General features: G+C 42.4%; 2 protein-coding genes across 2 annotated transcripts; one reads left to right on the plus strand and one right to left on the minus strand.

The window, feature by feature from the left end:
* The first annotated feature begins 179 nt into the window (after positions 1–179).
* Positions 180–10,281, plus strand: LOC137890466 (aldehyde dehydrogenase, mitochondrial-like). Its single transcript, XM_068734549.1, has 13 exons — positions 180–362; positions 1,311–1,415; positions 1,935–2,075; positions 2,565–2,644; positions 2,885–2,996; positions 3,799–3,927; positions 6,408–6,521; positions 6,781–6,883; positions 7,555–7,739; positions 8,289–8,453; positions 9,396–9,553; positions 9,755–9,869; positions 10,096–10,281. The coding sequence occupies exons 1-13, from the start codon at positions 246–248 to the stop codon at positions 10,126–10,128; spliced, it is 1,557 nt and encodes a 518-aa protein (XP_068590650.1). The 5' UTR covers positions 180–245; the 3' UTR covers positions 10,129–10,281.
* Positions 10,282–10,623: 342 nt separating this feature from the next.
* Positions 10,624–17,448, minus strand: LOC137890465 (uncharacterized). The gene is made up of 8 exons (XM_068734548.1): positions 16,797–17,448; positions 15,766–15,878; positions 15,477–15,580; positions 14,823–14,997; positions 14,617–14,725; positions 13,334–13,419; positions 13,118–13,188; positions 10,624–12,276 (listed from the first exon to the last, which is right to left on the minus strand). Exons 1-8 carry the CDS (start codon positions 17,280–17,282, stop codon positions 11,105–11,107), a joined length of 2,316 nt encoding a protein of 771 aa, XP_068590649.1. The 5' UTR covers positions 17,283–17,448; the 3' UTR covers positions 10,624–11,104.
* Between the last annotated feature and the right edge of the window lie 355 nt (positions 17,449–17,803).

Below are 17,803 nucleotides of genomic sequence, written 5' to 3' on the forward strand. Positions count from 1 at the left end.
ACACAAATAAAACACACAAAAATCCTATATTCTCTACTATATTAATTTGTCCAGGACACTGAAATAGCAATCGGTAACACTGATTTTGTGGAATGACCATATACCGGTAAATCGCGTTTTGGTCCAAGTGACCTTTGCCAAACAGGACGGTGACGTGACGAACGCGGATTAGCCCCACCCCGTCTCTCCGATCTCCCCGAGGCGGAACGCAGAGTCGCCTTTGCTTGCAGGAAGCAGAAAGCGCCATGATCCGTACCGTGTTTTCTCGGACCCTTCCCAGACTGAGTAGACCGCCAGTGTGTCACTACTCTGCGGCTGCAATCCCCGCTCCAAACACCCAACCGGAGGTCCACTACAACAAGGTAAATTAGGCTACATCTAGCCACCACATTTTCATCGGACAATCAACAAGTGCGTGTTAATGCAGAACAGAAGTGAAACGCTTAAAACAATGTAATGTAATATCGAGGATGTAATTGTCAATTTGATGAAGTAACATTCCACTGTTTGCTTTGGAGAACGTACTGGATGGATCCAGCCGCACTAACTTTCTCTTGAACTACTTTCCGCTAATGGTGTCTGAAGTGCTGGTTAAGGAGCAGCCTACAAATGAGAGTCATGGGGCATTAGGGAATTTGCACAAACTCCTATTGCGTAATCCTATTTGAAAGAGACAAGTTACATATCGTTAGGTGAAGGGTGAGGTTATTCCCGTTCATACCGCATCAATTATTAACAGTGCGTCCTTCTGATTTGAATCCACGTGAGTCTGTGATGTTTACAGTCATACGACAGAAAAACCTCTGCGTTTATGGCCATGTATTTATTTATTATACAACAGGCTATTCTGTTCGTCATCATACACACTCTATATTTCATTTATATGGGTGTTTCTGCAACAGTCATATAGGGGGAAAAAAAGAACCTGCATGAATTGTAATCATAAAAGTCTGTAATCGACTACATATATACAGGTACACTTAATTGAATTAAGATTTTAATCTGGAACATTCTGGTTTTCATCACTTGCTCTTCCAAAATGTCCTCATGACAACAAGACAATAACGTCATTTTTAAAAATGAAATGGACATCATGCTGTATTAAATCACGTGAGAAGTTGGTTCATTTTCTCATAGACTTCTATACAATCAGACTTATTTTTGAAACCAGAGGAGTCGCCCCCTGCTGGCCATTTGAAAGAATGCAGGTTTATGGCACTTCAGCATTGGCAAGTTTTTCTTCAGCAGTGAACAAAATGTTTGTTCTGGTACGAATGCAGCCATTGTAATGATACATTTTAATGTTTCAGCTCTTTATCAACAACCAGTGGCAGGATGCAGCGAGTGGTAAAACCTTCCCTACCATCAACCCGGCGACTGGGGAAGTCATCTGTCAAGTTGCAGAGGCGGACAAGGTAAACACGCTGTCTGATATATACAGACTGCAGTCATTCATTAATTCATTTATGAGGTGAAGGTGGGGAGCATTTGTACGTGACATTTAGTGGAGCTGGAAAATAACACTAAGTTGAAATTGAACTCGGTAGGTCCAACTGAAATGAAATTGCACGTGTATCTGCTACATAAGGCAGATCTGCTGTGTTAACCACATATTGGAATTATAAAACTGAGAATAAAATCAAAATATAGTAATGAATAAAAAAAATTAAATGGCAAAAGTAGAGGAATTCAAAACAACAACAATGTTAAAAAAAACAACGTTACAGATATTGATAAATAGCATGACACAGAAGTTGTGTTTTTATGGATATGATATATGAATCAACAGAAAAATGGATTATACTTTAGATGCTGTTGATTGTTTTGACTTCAGTTTACTGTCTTTAACCCCTCCAGCATTTGATCCCCCAAAGACATGTTTTCACAGGAGTATACTTTTAAAACTCACCAAGTGAATCATTTTATATTTTCAGGCAGATGTGGACAAGGCGGTGAAAGCAGCACGGGATGCCTTCAGGTTGGGGTCTCCTTGGCGGCGGATGGATGCCTCTCATCGCGGCCTGCTACTCAACCGATTGGCCGATGCCATTGAGAGGGATGCTGCCTACCTTGCTGTGAGTCATTGTTTAATGTCAGGAACCAGAATAGATTAGTACAGATTTTCTAAAACTGCCAATCCGGTAGTTAAATTTCTACAATATTACTATTGTGTATTCCTCCTCTTGGTCATCCCTTTTATAAACGTGACCATTGTGCCTTAATTGCTAGCTAACAATAGCTGGACAGCTGGCTAGTTAGCGAGCTTAGCTTGCTAATTCCACCATGCTTTTCCTGGTTACAGGAAATTAGAAATGTGGTTTCCTACGCCGCAACTTTTTTTTGTGAGTTTTTGAACGAAGCATTGAGTTGTTCAATTTGAGTCATTTCCCGATTTGCATGATATCAGTTTAGTTTATACAGGAGTTAGCCCACAACAGTCCCAACGGTACACACAAAAATGGCCGCTGCTCTGACCAGCCTGCTACATTGTCCGTTCTACTGCTATTTTATTTCCATGGTTACCATTATTCATCCATAATTCTGATATTGTGTCGTTTGCACAGGAACTGGAGACCCTTGACAATGGGAAGCCATACGCCATCTCCTACACCGTAGATCTGCCTACCGTGGTGAAATGTTTAAGGTAAAGAACACACGGCTCCTTTTGGGCCACAAGTGAAGCAGAAAGTTTTCAAAACAATGTCACTAAATGCAACAGTGATATAACAGTGACTCGATACTTCTTACCGATGCCTTCGGCTGCCTCAGTCTAGGCGAACAATACAGTTTCATCCAGCTCTTTGGTGTAAAGTCATAGGTGAATCATAAGCTCTGCTTCAATTGTACTATTTTAATAACACGGGTTGAAACCTGTTGTGTTCAGGTACTATGCAGGCTGGGCGGACAAATGGGAGGGAAAGACCATCCCCATCGACGGAGATTATTTCTGCTACACCAGACATGAACCCATCGGAGTCTGTGGACAGATCATACCGGTGAGGGGGGGTTGGGGGTAGGCAGGGAGAAAAAGATTCAAATATCTGTTTTAAAGCGATAGTTCAGATACACAGCAGTCTTGGAGGATTTTAGAGTTTTCCTTCTTTCCCAGAGTCAGAAAGGACAGAGTGTTTTCATGTACTGTATTTGGTGTAGTTATGTCAAACAGCAATGTTAGGTAATCTTTTTTCAGTTGTTGAGTGTTTATGGGACCAAATAACTATAATCATGGCATAGGCATCCAGGAGTTGAGTGAAACAATGCAGTTAAACAGCGTTTGTTTTATAGGTTTTGCCTGAGGGGAGGCCCACATGACTGATTATTTTATAAGACAAGTGCAGAGTGGAGCACACAGATAGATGACAAGAGGAATGGGTCATATGAGGCCGTGTTATTCGAAACCAGTCTGGGAAACCATCCAGTTCACAGGCAAAGATAGAGCGGAGGCGACTTTATCCTCTGTAACACACAGGACTCTACAGCTCTGGAAATAACTTATCAGTTGTGAGATAAACAGTAGAAATACAGGTTTCACGTTGTGAAATAATCTAACAGCAATTGCAAGGCTTGCATTGTTATGATTGACGTTGCAGCAAAAGTTGAGACTGGTTCAACTTTCTTTTTTTTTTTTTTGCCGAATCACTACTGCATTGATGGACTGGCTATTTCTTTCACGCAGGGTTCAAATCATTCAGGGTGCATGCACAGCTGCACATTCAACGAAGAATGTAGTTGTAATCTTGTTATTTTATGTAAAGTTGTAATACCTTTTATTCCTGATGTCTCCTTCTCTCCCTGCAGTGGAACTTCCCTCTGCTGATGCAGGCCTGGAAAATTGCCCCTGCCCTGGCGACCGGTAACACTGTGGTGATGAAAGTGGCGGAGCAGACGCCACTCACAGCACTCTATGTGGCCAGCCTGATTAAAGAGGTACTGTGTCTCTTTTTCCTCAGTAACATACCATCAGTTAACGGTACCAGAAACATTTAAATGATCGTAAATACTGTACAAAGGAACATTAAGGCCATCTTTTCCATTTAATCCTTACAAATATAACATTCCTGTGTAACCATTCAACTTGTAAAATATGTTGAATCAAACAAATTCTATATTCTTCCAACCTTTAATTGAGCTGGGCTTGTGTTGTTGTGCTTGCACTACTCTGTTGTGTGTGTCCTCAGCATTAGAAATGTGACGTACAGTGCCCTCCAGAATTATTGGCACCCTTTAGTAAAAATGAGCAAAACAAGATGCGAAAAAATGTCTTTATTGTTTATCCTCATGATCTTTCATTCAAAATATTCACAAAAATCTAACATTTAACTAAAGTAACATAATTGAAAGAAACATTAAATTCTTATTATGAAACAAATATTTTTCTCAAAAATATATGTGCCACTATTATTGGCACCCCTTCATTTAATATTTTGTGCAGCCTCCCTTTGCCAAGATAACAGCTCTGAGTCTTCTCCTATAATGCGTGATGAGGTTGGTGAACACATGGCTCTGGATCTGAGACCATTCCTCCATGCAGAATCTCTCCAGATCCTTCAGATTCCGAGGTCGACGCTTGTGGACTCTCCTCTTCAGCTCATCCCACAGATCTTCTCTGGGCTTTAGGTCGGGGGACTGTGATGGCCAAGGCGAAACCTTTATTCTGTGGTCGGTGAACCATTTCTGTGTAGATTTTGAGGTGTGCTTCGGATCATTGTCCTGCTGGAAGGTCCAACCACAGCCCATTTCAAGCTTCCTGGCAGAGGCTGTTAGGTTTTCATTTAATATCTGCTAGTATTTGATGGAGTCCATGATACCATGTATCCTAACAAGATGTCCAGGGCCTTTGGAAGAAAAACAGCCCCACAACATCAAAGATCTGCTACCATACTTCACAGTGGGTATGAGGTGCTTCTCTGTATGGCTATCTTTCAGTCTACGCCAAACCCACCTTTGATGTTTGTTAGCAAAAAGCTCTATTTTGGTCTCATCTGACCATATAACCCGGTCCCATTGAAAGTCCCAGTAACATTTGGTAAACTGTAGGTGCTTTAGTTTGTTGTTGATTGACAGCGAAGGCTTTTTTCTGGCAACCCTCCCAAACAACTTGTTGTGATGTAGGTGGCGTCTGAAGGTAGTTTTGGAGACTTTCTGACCCCAAGACTCGTGCGTGGGGTCAATGTACACACACGTCCTCTTCCAGGCTGATTCTTAACATCTCCTGTCGCTTTAAACTTCTTAATTATTGCCCTGATAGTGGAAATGGGTATTTTCAACTGTTTAGAGATTTTCTTGTATCCATTTTCTGATTTGTGCAGCTCAACAACTTTTCGTCGCACATCGTCACTGTGTTCTCAGGTCTTTCCCATAGTGATGAATGACTGAGGGAATTTGGCCTGTGTCACCTCATATTTATATCCCAGTGAAACAGGAAGTCATGGTTGACCACTTAAAAATGTAAAATATGACTGGAATTAAACTTCAGTTAGATTTTAATCATGAGATTTTCTAGGGGTGCCAATAATTATGGCACACATGTTTTGGAGAAAAATATTTATTTAATGTCAACATTTTTATTTATTTATTTTTTCAATAATTTTACTTCAATTAAAAGGTAAGATTTTTGTGAATATTTTGAGCGAAAGACCAAGAGGATAAACGGCAAAGAATTTTTTTCACAGCCTGTTTTGCTCATATTTACTAAGGGTGCCAATGATTCTGGAGGGCACTGTAAGCAGTGGTTAACTTAAATGTGACCTGCCTGATCGGAGCTTGATCCGATATATTTCGTGGTCAAAGGAGCGGCTGTGTAACGGTGGATATAAATATTGAATTTCCTATAATTTCTTCACAATAAAAGTCCCCCGTAATGTTTGGTGCCTACTCGTCCTCCCTTCAGTATTAGTATGATGTGATGAACACGTTTTCCTATAAATTCTTCACAATTAAATCCTCTGTTATTTTGTTATTTAAAAGCTTTTATTGTGAAGCAGCAAAATCAGGACATGCCATAATTTTAAGCTTTAATTTGCTTTAAACGGGTGAGTTATATAAAAACTCGCCCCCTGCACAGTTGTCATGAACGATGACGTTCACTTTAAAGACCAAAACCGTTTTTTGTAGCAGGCTGTAAACATGTTAATTTCTGCTGTAAAGTTGGGCATTTTAACAGGGGGGTGTGTGGAGATGGACTCGCTTTTGGGAGCCAGCCTCAAGTGGCCATTTGATGAACTGCACTTCAGCATTGGCTTCACTTTTCAACCTCTGAGGTTGCCACCTAAATCACATAAACCCTGGTTGAGCTGGGGCCAGCTCTGAATGTTGTACACAGTCACACAAAAGTTACCTGTTTTAGATGTACTCAATTATAACAAGCAGCATTTCTCAAGCTTTTGTTGACTTGGCTCTGTTTCTAGGTGGGTTTTCCTGAAGGTGTTGTGAATATCTTGTCAGGCATGGGACCATCAGCTGGTGCTGCCATTGCAGGGCACATGGATGTTGACAAGTTGGCCTTCACTGGATCCACAGAGGTAGGACTATTCTGTTTTTTCGCCTTTAGTCATTTCTGTGTCATGGCAGAAGTGTGCAAAATGCTCTGTGGCAATTGGGGCGGGGGGGTTTGAGTTGCTTGCTATTATCAATTTTGACAACGTTATTGTGTATCACACTATCTTGATTTATTATTTATACTGTAGTCATTTTTATAGCACCAACTTCTCCACCAATGAAATCCTTTCAGCTGAAGCCAAGGTGTCACCACCTCTCTCTTTCCCCATCTGTGTCCATCAGGTCGGTCATCTGATCCAGCAGGCGTCAGGCAGCAGTAACCTGAAGAAAGTCACTCTGGAACTGGGAGGAAAGAGTCCCAATATCATCCTGTCTGACGCCAACAGTGTGTATTCGTAAACTGCTGTTCGTTTGCTTTACAGATATAACGGTCACAAACTGGCAACACGTCTCTCTCTGATGGGGATCCAAAAAACAGCAGGTTCACTGTGGGGCAATTGACCCATGGCTAAGTCCTGCACTCGAACACAGACCGGCAAATCATAGCGTAGCATTAGCCATATCTGACCAAAGTCTGATAAATATCTGCTCTGTAAACTGTAATGCGATCGTTTCAAATGTTCTTCATTTTCAGGTTGGTTTTGTGGATTTGGAAATAGTCACAGTTAAACATTGTTTAATAGTGATACTCGTTACCTGGGAGGTTAGAAGGAGATTTAAGTTTCTAAAAGGTTAGGTATCTATGTAAAATCCTGTGGAGCTAACATTAGCAGAGAACGTTAGTCCATCATTAACTAGTGTTAGCACTTCAGTGCTACGCTAGCCGCTACAGGTATACTGAATGTCCCTTAAGTACACTTCTACATCAATATTGAAAAGCGAGAAATGAAACCAGGATTTTCCACCTGCTATCAATTGCTCTTAAAAGAGAGGTCAAATCCTGAAATGCATTACAAGTCACCGGTTGATATAAAAGTGGAAGAGTATTTTAGTATTGTTTACTATTTCAAGAAGACTTTCATGGTGAAAGCTTGTCATTGTCATTTCCTCATTCAGTGGAAGATGCAGTGGAGCAGTCCCACTTCGGTCTGTTTTTCAACCAAGGCCAGTGTTGCTGTGCCGGCTCCCGAACCTTTGTCCAAGCAGACATCTACGACGAGTTTGTGGAGCGCAGCGCGGAGCGAGCTCGGAGACGAGTGGTGGGAAACCCCTTTGACTTAAAGACCGAGCAGGGACCTCAGGTGACACACACACTTGCTCACTGTTACGCACTGTTATACATTGTCATTGTCATTTTTAGGCGTCCAAAATTTTACAATTAATTTACATCAACTGAAAAACACGAACAACTCCCAGACCAAACAACGGCGGGGTAAATAAATGGACCATAATTTACTAAATGAACATCATGCTGTATTGAAGAAGACTTGAAACTAGTGATTGAGACCATAAGCTCATGTTTACAATGTTTACTGAGGGAATAAATCAAGTGAGAAGTAGAGTCATTTTTTTCATAGACTTCTATACAGTTCAAGGCACTTTGGCATTGGCTTCACTTTTCAGAAATGGAGATTGCCGCCTTGGAAAAAAATAAACAAAAGCCCTTTTTGCACTGGACTAGTATTACCTGGGGACCCCTAGTAATTTGTAATAAGTGCATAGGGAGTCTGTGATCTTAATGCCATACAAATCTGCCATGTCAGTAATTTGTCAGCTCAGGCTTTTGGGTTAGTGTACGTACTCTCTCTCACACACTTTTCTTGATGTTCCCTCTGCGATGACCGGTTCAGGTGGATCAGGAGCAGTTCAACAAGATTCTGGGCTACATCAGCAGTGGGAAGAGAGAGGGAGCCAAGCTGATGTGCGGAGGAGGAGTGGCTGCGGACAGAGGATACTTTATCCAACCTACTGTGTTCGGAGACGTCCAGGACAACATGACCATTGCCAGGGAGGAGGTAGGATAGTATGGAAGGTTTGGAATGCCTAACTAAAAAAAAAAATCACGCGAATGAAGGGACTACTTCATATCATTTACGTACTCCCTAAAATATTGTTCTACATTTAAACCATGGGTTTGAGCTCTGCAGTTGTTGCCATTGGTTTCTGTGCACACCAATACATATTTACCAGCTCGAGTTTAGTTCCAGTTTGGTGTAAGGCTGGATCTGACCCCTCTCCTGTTTGTAGTTACAATGGAAACTAAATCAATCTTCAGAGAGGCGATTGCTGATTGGTGCTATGACTGGAGGAACCTCTATGCACAGTCCTTTTCAGTGCTGTTCATAGAATTACAAATATCTGGGGATCTGGATTGCACATACGGCAGCAGCTACAACTCATACAGCCAGGATTACCTGCCTGCACACTAAGTGTGAGCCGGTGGCTAGCAGTTAACGGTAATGATTCTAGTATTGGTACTGGCATTTGGTGCATGTTCGGCCATTTAAAACAATAAGCGTACTTGAAAACGTGCATCAGATGCTTTAAGTGTGTTTGGGCCTTTTAGTGTTATCTTAAAGACTTTCAATGTAAAGTCTGATTTCGACAATGTGGATGCAACACAAGATTTAAGAATGAGACTTCTCGTTCAGGCTAAAAATACCTAAGTTACCTTTAAATAAATTTGGGTCCCTGATGTCATTTAGTGGTCAAAGACATTTCACCTGCAGTGCCATTAGGAAGAAATTGCGTGTTCACTCCATCAATAATGGATATTTAGCAGTCATTTGAACAATAGTAAATACGTTAAACATCCTCTGAACACAGATGTTTTAGAGGATGGTGAGAGGGGAACATGTTTATTAAATGGTTTGCTTGTGTGACTCATGTTAACTGTCGATTGAAATGAGTACTTCATCGGTCTTTTGATTCCTGTTCCATCATATTTTCTCTCACAGATCTTTGGTCCAGTGATGCAGATCATGAAGTTTAAAACGCTGGAGGAGGTGGTGATGAGAGCCAACGATACTAAATATGGTCTGGCCGCCGCTGTGTTTACCAAGGACATCGATAAGGCCAGCTATGTCTCCAACGGGCTCCGTGCCGGAACAGTCTGGTAGGGGTGTTGACACTGAAATCATTAGTGTAAACAGAGCTGCAGATATTCATAGATAATTCCCAAAGCTGTCACATGAATATTCCCAGGAAAATACATTTTACAGCATTGGGTTTGTTTCTTTCCCCTCAGCTCAATGCTCCGGTCTGGGGGATATGTATTTTTTACTGTCACTGAGGGTTGTTTGTGTTCCCCCTGCAGGGTCAACTGTTATGATGTGTTTGCCGCTCAGGCTCCATTCGGAGGTTACAAGGCTTCCGGCAATGGCAGAGAGCTCGGAGAGTACGGCCTGGACAACTACACAGAAGTCAAAACGGTAATTGCTAAAAATGTACTTAATAATTTAAGTTTATCGGATGAACCGCTCGGAATCAGGACCTCTTGGAATATGGAGCATGTAGCTCTCCCTGCAAAGCTAATGCTAACCAAGCGGCAACCTCCGGTGCTGAGAGATGGACCCAACACGGAAGAGTTTATTGGAATAAATGATTATACGCCGATACATAACTATTCATTAAACTGTCTCTTGTCTGTGTTGTCAGGTGATCACCAAGGTACCACAGAAGAATTCTTAGACTTGTGCAGTGAGCCCAGGCAGCCGCGAGACATCACTGTCCCTTAACTGTACCACCTGATTCAACTTAATCAGAGAACTATAAAGACACCCATTTGTAATCTGAGACATTTATACATTTTCATAATAAATGCATTTGAGGTGTTTAAACTCACTCCTGTCATCTTTGTGTGATGTACAGGGCATGTTAAAGGTGCAATGTGTAAGATAAGGCCTGAATTTGTTTTTTTTGTTTTTTTTAAAAAAAAAAAAAAAAAAAAAAAAAAAAAAGGGGGGAGGGAACTTTAAGCGTGCTTATCAAAAGAAAAACCTGCCTAACAGTCTGCCTTTTTGAAACTTGCACCCTAGTCGATTTGTCACCGTGTACCGACCAGATTATCAGTCATTAGTCAAAACGTGCAAGCGGCGGCAGTAGTGTTGTCTCTGGTGCACGGTCCTTGCAGCTCTATGTACTATATGTGTATAATAATGAAATCAAGGCAAAAGGTAGGTGAAGACTTGGTTTATTGTTCATCAACATGTGTACATAGAAACAGCCAGCTGACTGCTAGGTTCTGCTCTGGTCTTGACAAGTTGGCCTTCTCCATGTGAGCGGGTCAGGAGTTCCACTGCTCTACAGCTGCTCGTGGTCCTTGAGATTTACGGAGAGGTTCCAATATTTGTTGAAGCTCCACAAACCGAGGAAGTCTGAGATTGCCTGCTAATCAGGAAGTGCCTCATTTCCTGATGCTCCGTGTTTGGATTCAAGTCATGTCCCCGCTGTGACAGTCCCCTACTCCTCAGCCTCACCTGCCCCCCCCATCAATATATTGTTGACACACACCTGCTGTTTTTGAGCCCAATTAGAAGAGATAGATGACAGAATGCTTTGGGCTATTGAAGTGGACTCAAAAGCTCAGAGTATTTCAATCTATTGCTCCAATTGTCACAAAACTGCTTTGTGGAAACAACACCTCTGAGATTATCTTTAATAGAAGTCATCCCTCCGCTGGCTGCTCCACCACGGACCCTAAAGTCTGCAGGCCCCACCCGAGCGCCCCCTTAGCCCACTCCCTGTCCAACATCTGGCTGCTCTCAGAGCCCTGCAGGGCATTGGTGACTGCCACCACAGCAGAGTGACTGGAGCCATCTTTGAGCGTTTCCTCTGAACCAGAACCGTCTTCAATTTCAGACTCGCCAAGTAACCACTCTGTAAAGTTTGGGTCCGTGAAGTCAGCTGGATGAGCAGCAGACTGGTCTGATTCCAACCCTCTGACCTGTAGACTCTGAAGCATATCATCACCATAACTATATGGTCCTTCACCGTTAACATAAACACCGACTTGGCCTCGTAACTCGTTGGACTTGGTGCTCACTGATTTACCAACCGACTCAACCTCTTCCGACCACAGGAGAGCGTCCGCCGTCTCTGACTCCAGCCTGCTCTCTCCTAACTTGCTGACATTAAGAAAACCTAGGGGGTCAAGCTTAAAGTTCCCGGTGTCAGAATGTGTCCCAGTTAAAGTCTTGAGATGACTCCCATTGACTATTGAATCCCAAGGAGAACTGGTGCCAGATGTAGCTTTAACATCATTAGGGGTCAAGCTCTCTGCACCAGTAGCAGTATACTTGGCACTGCGTCCTTCACTATTAATAGCGGCACTACAACTCATTTGACCACCTTTAGGACAAAGTTTAATGTTCGGAATTACAGCTCTGGGGACATTTTCAATACGAAGACTGGGCTTTCTTGTCGTAATAGAACCATCTTTTGACGCCTTAGTGTTACTGTTGACACTGGACAAACTCCTCACAGAACCATTTCTGGTGCTAGGGATCTCCTCTGGTCTTATCTGGTCAGTCATGATGCCATATGTTGCCAATTCTTTTTCCATTACCACCTCTTCTGTCTCACCCTCCTTTTCTCCCTTCACCTGCTGGCTGACTGCAGCGCTGTGCTTCCATTTTTTTTCCTCAAGGCCAATCTCCGTCTCCCATGGAAAAGTCTGGACTTTTTTATGGTGCTCATCCTTTCTTTCGTCCCTCTTCTCATCTTCAGCCACCCATTCTCTTCCTCCCTCTGCTTGAAGAGATGCCACCGCCGTCCTTGGTTTCTGTTCACCCTTTTGTTCAATGAGCCAGCCAGGACTGCTGACTGTGTTCTTGACAGCTAGAGTAGAAAAAGGAAAACCATGAGACACTTAAATGGACTGGTCATAGATTGTCAGGTAAGCCTGTCTTTTGCATAAATATCAACTGACTGTATTTGAAGTAGGAAAGCCACCTCTCCCTCTGGTTAAACCTGAGGTGAGAGATTTGTCGTTATGGCAACAACCTGATGGTGGTGATTTTGCTGACTATTTCAACTCCATCTATAACATTACTTTAAGCTAACGGTTTATCCATAACGCTACTTTAAGCTAACCATTTCAACGGTTTATTTATTAGTTTCAGTAGTCACGTTAGTAGTAGTAGATTCTTGTACCAAATACTTGAATAGTTTCTGAACATCTTTGTATAAATCCAGAAGTTATATTACCTTTTCTATTTTCTCCCATACCTGCCTCTGACATTTTTTTTCCCTTCTGTGAACTGTCCTTTTTCACCCAAAACCTTTTTAGCCTGTTGCGCAAAAAAATTGCACAACAGGCTATCTAAGTCAGTGTCCTACATCAGTCACTCAGGGAAGTTTTATGTAACAGGTACGTTTAGGTGTCTACAGAAAGTCTGACTTATTATTGGGGCCCAATAATGGTATTTTTTCCATCTTCATTTAAACGGACAGGAGGATTGGTGATACGTGCACCAGATTATGCATTGCAGAATTATCTATACTGCAATACCATCACTATAAGAGATAAATCATATGATATGTATAATGTGAGATAATCCTTAACTAAGAATCAGTTTTATCACATACGATTACTCTATTTTTACTTGTCTTCAGTTACCAGCTACTGTGGTGTAATATACAGTCATTTGTTCAGTTCAACTACGGTCCCACAACTTACAGTTCTGAACGTCGGAGCACATGGAATCACAGCAGGAGCATACTGGGGCTGTGGCCTCCAGCTCCTCCCACCTACACACATGATTAGTCCGTTAGTACAAACGGTTTACTTCACTCAAGGCACACAAACAACCTTTTCAAAATGATTTCCAATCGTCACTCATTCAACCGTGTTATACTAGTGAAGGAGGTTCTTTTATTAACATTGGTTGCTTACCTGACAGTGGTCTTGTTGTAGTTGCAGGACTTTGAGGTGTGGGAAGGGGTGAGACCGATTGACATTGAACAGTGAAGGTACAGCACCTATACACAGACACAAACAGCAGTCAAAAAGACTTATTACACTCAGGCGATTAGAGCTCTAGATTGAAAGCCTGATATAATAGAATGCATTGTTTTACACTGTAATCAAATATTTTGGTTTTAATGGGTTTCGATGAGGCATTTTTGTCCTTGCGGGTCTGAGTATCTGTATTTTGGCTACACGGAAAGAACCTCACACCCTTGACAAAATGTATGCCATTTGCATCAACACCGCCAAAATAAAAATGTATAAATAAAAACCCCAAAATATCCCTAATGAGGCAAAAGGTTTCAGCATGTCGTGACCCTGGCGAGGGGCCAGACCCCTAGGTTTGAAACCACTGGACGAAGCTTCAGAAGAATTATAAATGGTGTTAGGAGATTGTAGAAAAATATGAAAGCATAACCATTACAACGCATGATTTTGAGGGAGGTACAAGCCTCAGGCCAGCAGCTGCAAAACTGAGAGAACGTAGTCTTCACCCTGAGAGGCGACCAGAGTCTTCACCCTGAGAGGTGACTAGAGTCTTCACCCTGAGAGGTGACTGGAAGACCCTTCTTCTATCAGAAGGAGAGCTGCTTTTTCTCCCGCTTAGAGACTGGACTACTCTTCTTGTATAGAAGACCCTGTGAGACATTTCTGCTATCAGAAGACAGCTTACAGTGCACAAATTGTTTTAAGTAACCGTTTTGAGAAAACTATTAAATCCACAGCCTTACCATTCTAAGTGTCTGGGACTCAAACTGAAGACTGTTGTTTTTTAGATCAAGTTATCCCTCTTCCCCTGTCCCGGAAACATGTGATGCATAAGTGACGACTGACTCTACCAGAGGAGCTTAAGGTAAGTTCTCTGGGTAAAGACTTGGCAGTGTTAGTCAAAAATGGTGAGAAAACTAAAATAGGCAGTAGTAAGGTACAGACGTTCTACGCAACTACTCATACTGGGTGTTAGGGTTACATCCTACTGAGAGCGCCTAGGGCATAGCCGTACAAGACTCTCAGAAAGACAATAATTCCGAAATCCTAACGATTCAGCTACGGGGTGAGATAAAAGGCTGAAGGTATTTTTCCGACTCCTCAGAGGGACACTAATCCCCGAAGGTTGTTTGGACTACTGACGGAGTTACCCCCGTGTTAGGTGCGATCCTGCCCTTCTTTCCGTTGGGCAGGACCCGTTCACGCTACAATAGTCTTACTTGTGAGACTGATCTAAAGAGAAAGGCATCCACAGAGAACGTCACCACACTGCCCCCTCCCGTCAGGAACCGGGAGCTGCTGCCCTCCCTCCGGCTGTCTGTCATGCAGCTGCAATCAAATATCAGAGCACAAACACATGAGTCAAGAAATATAAAATTAACAAACCACTTAGTGTAAACCATTTGTGTTCTCACTAGAGACATACCCATTGTTAGCAATGATATCCACTTTGGGCAAGCTGTTTGGTTCCTTGGAGCTTGTGGCATAGCATGAGTCCACATAAAGCCTCTCCCCAGCCAACAGAACTTTTGCCCGGGCCACAAAGTACATCGTCTCCCCTAAATAGAACCAGTGGTCTGAAGAGACGGGCTGCCCCTGGGCTGGTCGCACGCACGCACGCACACACACGCACACGCACACACACACACCAAAATGAGTAAATACCGCAGCTGAAGTTGCAAATTGTGCTCTTGCATTTATTGTACACATTCATGCAAATGCTACAGCGTAGTTTGATCAACAACCTAGATTTATGCTTTCATATTTACAGAGCTTAGTTCACCGTGCACCCACAACGCGTGTGTATTAAATCTAAAGTTACAGGAAAGATATAAGATGACGTTGTAGAAAAACGCTAAGAGATGTGTTGGTTAGTATGTAGACGTTCAACACTTGATCTTAGCTTTCACAGAGCTGCATGTTGAAGGTCAAATTTCAAATATCAGATTTGGATGAAACAAGACGTGATGACAATTTTAAGTAGGGCATGGTTTCACATATTTACATGCAACATGTCATACTGCGCGAATGATAGCAACACCAAAGCCTTTTTTTAAAAAAGGTACCGTAGGTACGTTACCATTGCAGACGGTGAGGCTGTACTTGAGTTTGCTCCTGATGCTCTTCATAAAGGTTGTGTGCTGAATTTGAGGTTTGAAGCCAACTTGGTAAGAGTAATGAAACCTGAGACAGGAAAAAAAAAAAAAAAAAAAAGACACAAATGACAGATTCTTCTACCACATCACTCTAGAAGCTGATAAAAATGGGCATAAAAGGTCGCAAGGAAGGTTGTGTTCACTTTCAAATAGAGACAGAGCTCAGCACTTCACAAAGACTGAGCCCAGTATGGAAGCACACAAATGACCTACCTGTTGTAATGGCAATGGATGGGAAGGTTAACAGGTAGAACTCTGATGACGTAGCCTTGCGGCGGTGGAATATAATGCAACATATAGGTATACACCAGCTGACCACCAACAACCTGAGAGATATCAATACAGAATTGTGCAAAAACAGTTCACAGACATGCAGCCAATGATGCAAAACTCGGCCAATAGAGTGCTACTAGAATGAGTCCTAACACCTGGACGTTTTGTTCCACAATATAAAATATGCCACCCACTCCTAAATTTGTAAGCTTTTACGCGGTTTAAAAAAAAAAAAAAAAAAAAAAAAAAAGGCGGTTGCTAACAAGTGGCTGAATGAAACCACTAAACTTCATCACGTCAAACAATAGTTCGGCTTTAACTTCGTGGTGGTGAAGTCATGTGACCGTGATGTAGCTTGTTCATAGGATACGCAACCTTAGGCACCACCATTGGCAGGTGATAGCTTAACCAATAGCACACTGGCATTAGGTGTGCAAGAGATTTTTTGGAAATGTTCAAATTGGCATGCCAAATGACCTCTGTCACCGCCATTGGCAGTTCATGGGCCTGTTATTTACAGTTACAGATCTATTGGGGATATCGATTTTGATGAGGTGCCATAATTCAACTTAATTTTGCCTTAATGTTCATGTGACACTCTGGGTAACAAATCAATTTATAAATGGCACTCCATATCAAAAAAGTTTGCCAACTTCTGGTTACTAGCATAACGTTAGCTTTTTTACTTCTCTCAATTGCATTTACAATTTCAAATAATAAAAAGCAGTGGTCATTTATGATGATTATCTTGCTGAACAAAACGTGCAAGTATCATAAATGTTTGTTTGCTACAGAGATCATTTTGTGAAATAATCTAAAATTAGCCCATTGGCTTTTTGTTGAGGGAACTAGTGCGATGCTAACTTCCGGGTTGGCCGACAAAAACACGTCGTCCCTGCAGCACTCTAATCATTTAAATTTAAAAGTGAACAATACAATCTTATGAACACATTCTATCTAGTGACCTTCACCTTGGCTTCTCCGCCGCACTCAGTCAGTCTGTACTGGAAATACAGCGAGCGGGGGCTGACACTGCTGGCCTCGCACGAGCCCAGTCGGAACAGGGACGGAATGGTCCACGCACGCAGCTGGAAGCTGTCCACGCGCACAGAGATTTTATCGGTCCCACAAAAGACTTGCACAGCGCGTGAACCCGTGTCTTGGACGCTCTGCTGTTCTCCTTTGGTCGGTGACGGTTCCTCCGTGGTCGGTAAAAGCAGCGCAGTCAGTCTGGCGGGAAACGGACTTTTATGAGGAACCGGCCGGAACAGCTCTCGCGACACAAGTGGCCTAGGTGCGTGCAGGAACATGGGCAGGTGGTAGAACGGAGGGCGCGGGGCTCCGTCCTGATTTGTCTTCAACGGATTTACTCCAAGTTCCGACCATGTCGCGAGCTGAACCGGACCCCCCAGTGCACCGCGAAATAACGCCCAAAGAAGCCACGCCAAGAGCGGCATGATTTGACAAACGAGGGGCGCTGGAATCCAAGCTGCCACCTGTGGAGAGCCTGGTCTGGTCTGCTCTCATACTGCCTCTCAATTAAATTATCACACCTGCCGCTGATTGGGCCTACACCTGGTTAAGAGTGTTAGAATGCTATTTATCAGAACTGTCATGTGTTCAAAGACGTACTAATTGTTGTTTAGCTGTTGTTTTGCGAAACAACCATGACACTACATAGGCTACTATTGTAATAATGATAAATACGTCCGGATATATTACTGCCAGAGCTTTAAAAAAAGAGTCTGTGTACAGCATTTTATTTGAAGAGTCCTCACGTCCCTAATGTCCCCAAACATATTCCACAACACTAAATACAACGAACTGTGAATGAGGTTCCGTTACTGTACGTTTGCTCATTTATTTAAATGGAAGGCTTTATTTATTTATTTTACTTTTTTTCGCCAGCAAAAAAAAAAAAAATATAGCCTATATATATATATATTATAATTATTTTTTGCTGGCGGAAATGGGCTTC

This window comes from Cebidichthys violaceus, unplaced genomic scaffold (genome assembly GCF_023349555.1).
Source record: "Cebidichthys violaceus isolate CVI_PGR_0920_01 unplaced genomic scaffold, fCebVio1.0.p SCAF_65, whole genome shotgun sequence".
In the NCBI taxonomy this organism is placed as follows: Eukaryota; Metazoa; Chordata; class Actinopteri; order Perciformes; family Stichaeidae; genus Cebidichthys; species Cebidichthys violaceus.

Excerpts from the sequence above, each read along its gene's own strand:
- LOC137890466 (XM_068734549.1), top strand. The coding sequence starts at position 246 with ATGATCCGTACCGTGTTTTCTCGGACCCTTCCCAGACTGAGTAGACCG. Across the intron at positions 6,884-7,554 it reads CATCCTGTCTGACGCCAACA|TGGAAGATGCAGTGGAGCAG; the intron begins GTGTGTATTCGT and ends TTCCTCATTCAG. Across the intron at positions 7,740-8,288 it reads AGACCGAGCAGGGACCTCAG|GTGGATCAGGAGCAGTTCAA; the intron begins GTGACACACACA and ends TGACCGGTTCAG.
- LOC137890465 (XM_068734548.1), bottom strand. The coding sequence starts at position 17,282 with ATGCCGCTCTTGGCGTGGCTTCTTTGGGCGTTATTTCGCGGTGCACTG. Across the intron at positions 14,998-15,476 it reads CAGCCTCACCGTCTGCAATG|CCCAGGGGCAGCCCGTCTCT; the intron begins GTAACGTACCTA and ends GCGTGCGACCAG. Across the intron at positions 14,726-14,822 it reads GATATCATTGCTAACAATGG|CTGCATGACAGACAGCCGGA; the intron begins GTATGTCTCTAG and ends ATTTGATTGCAG.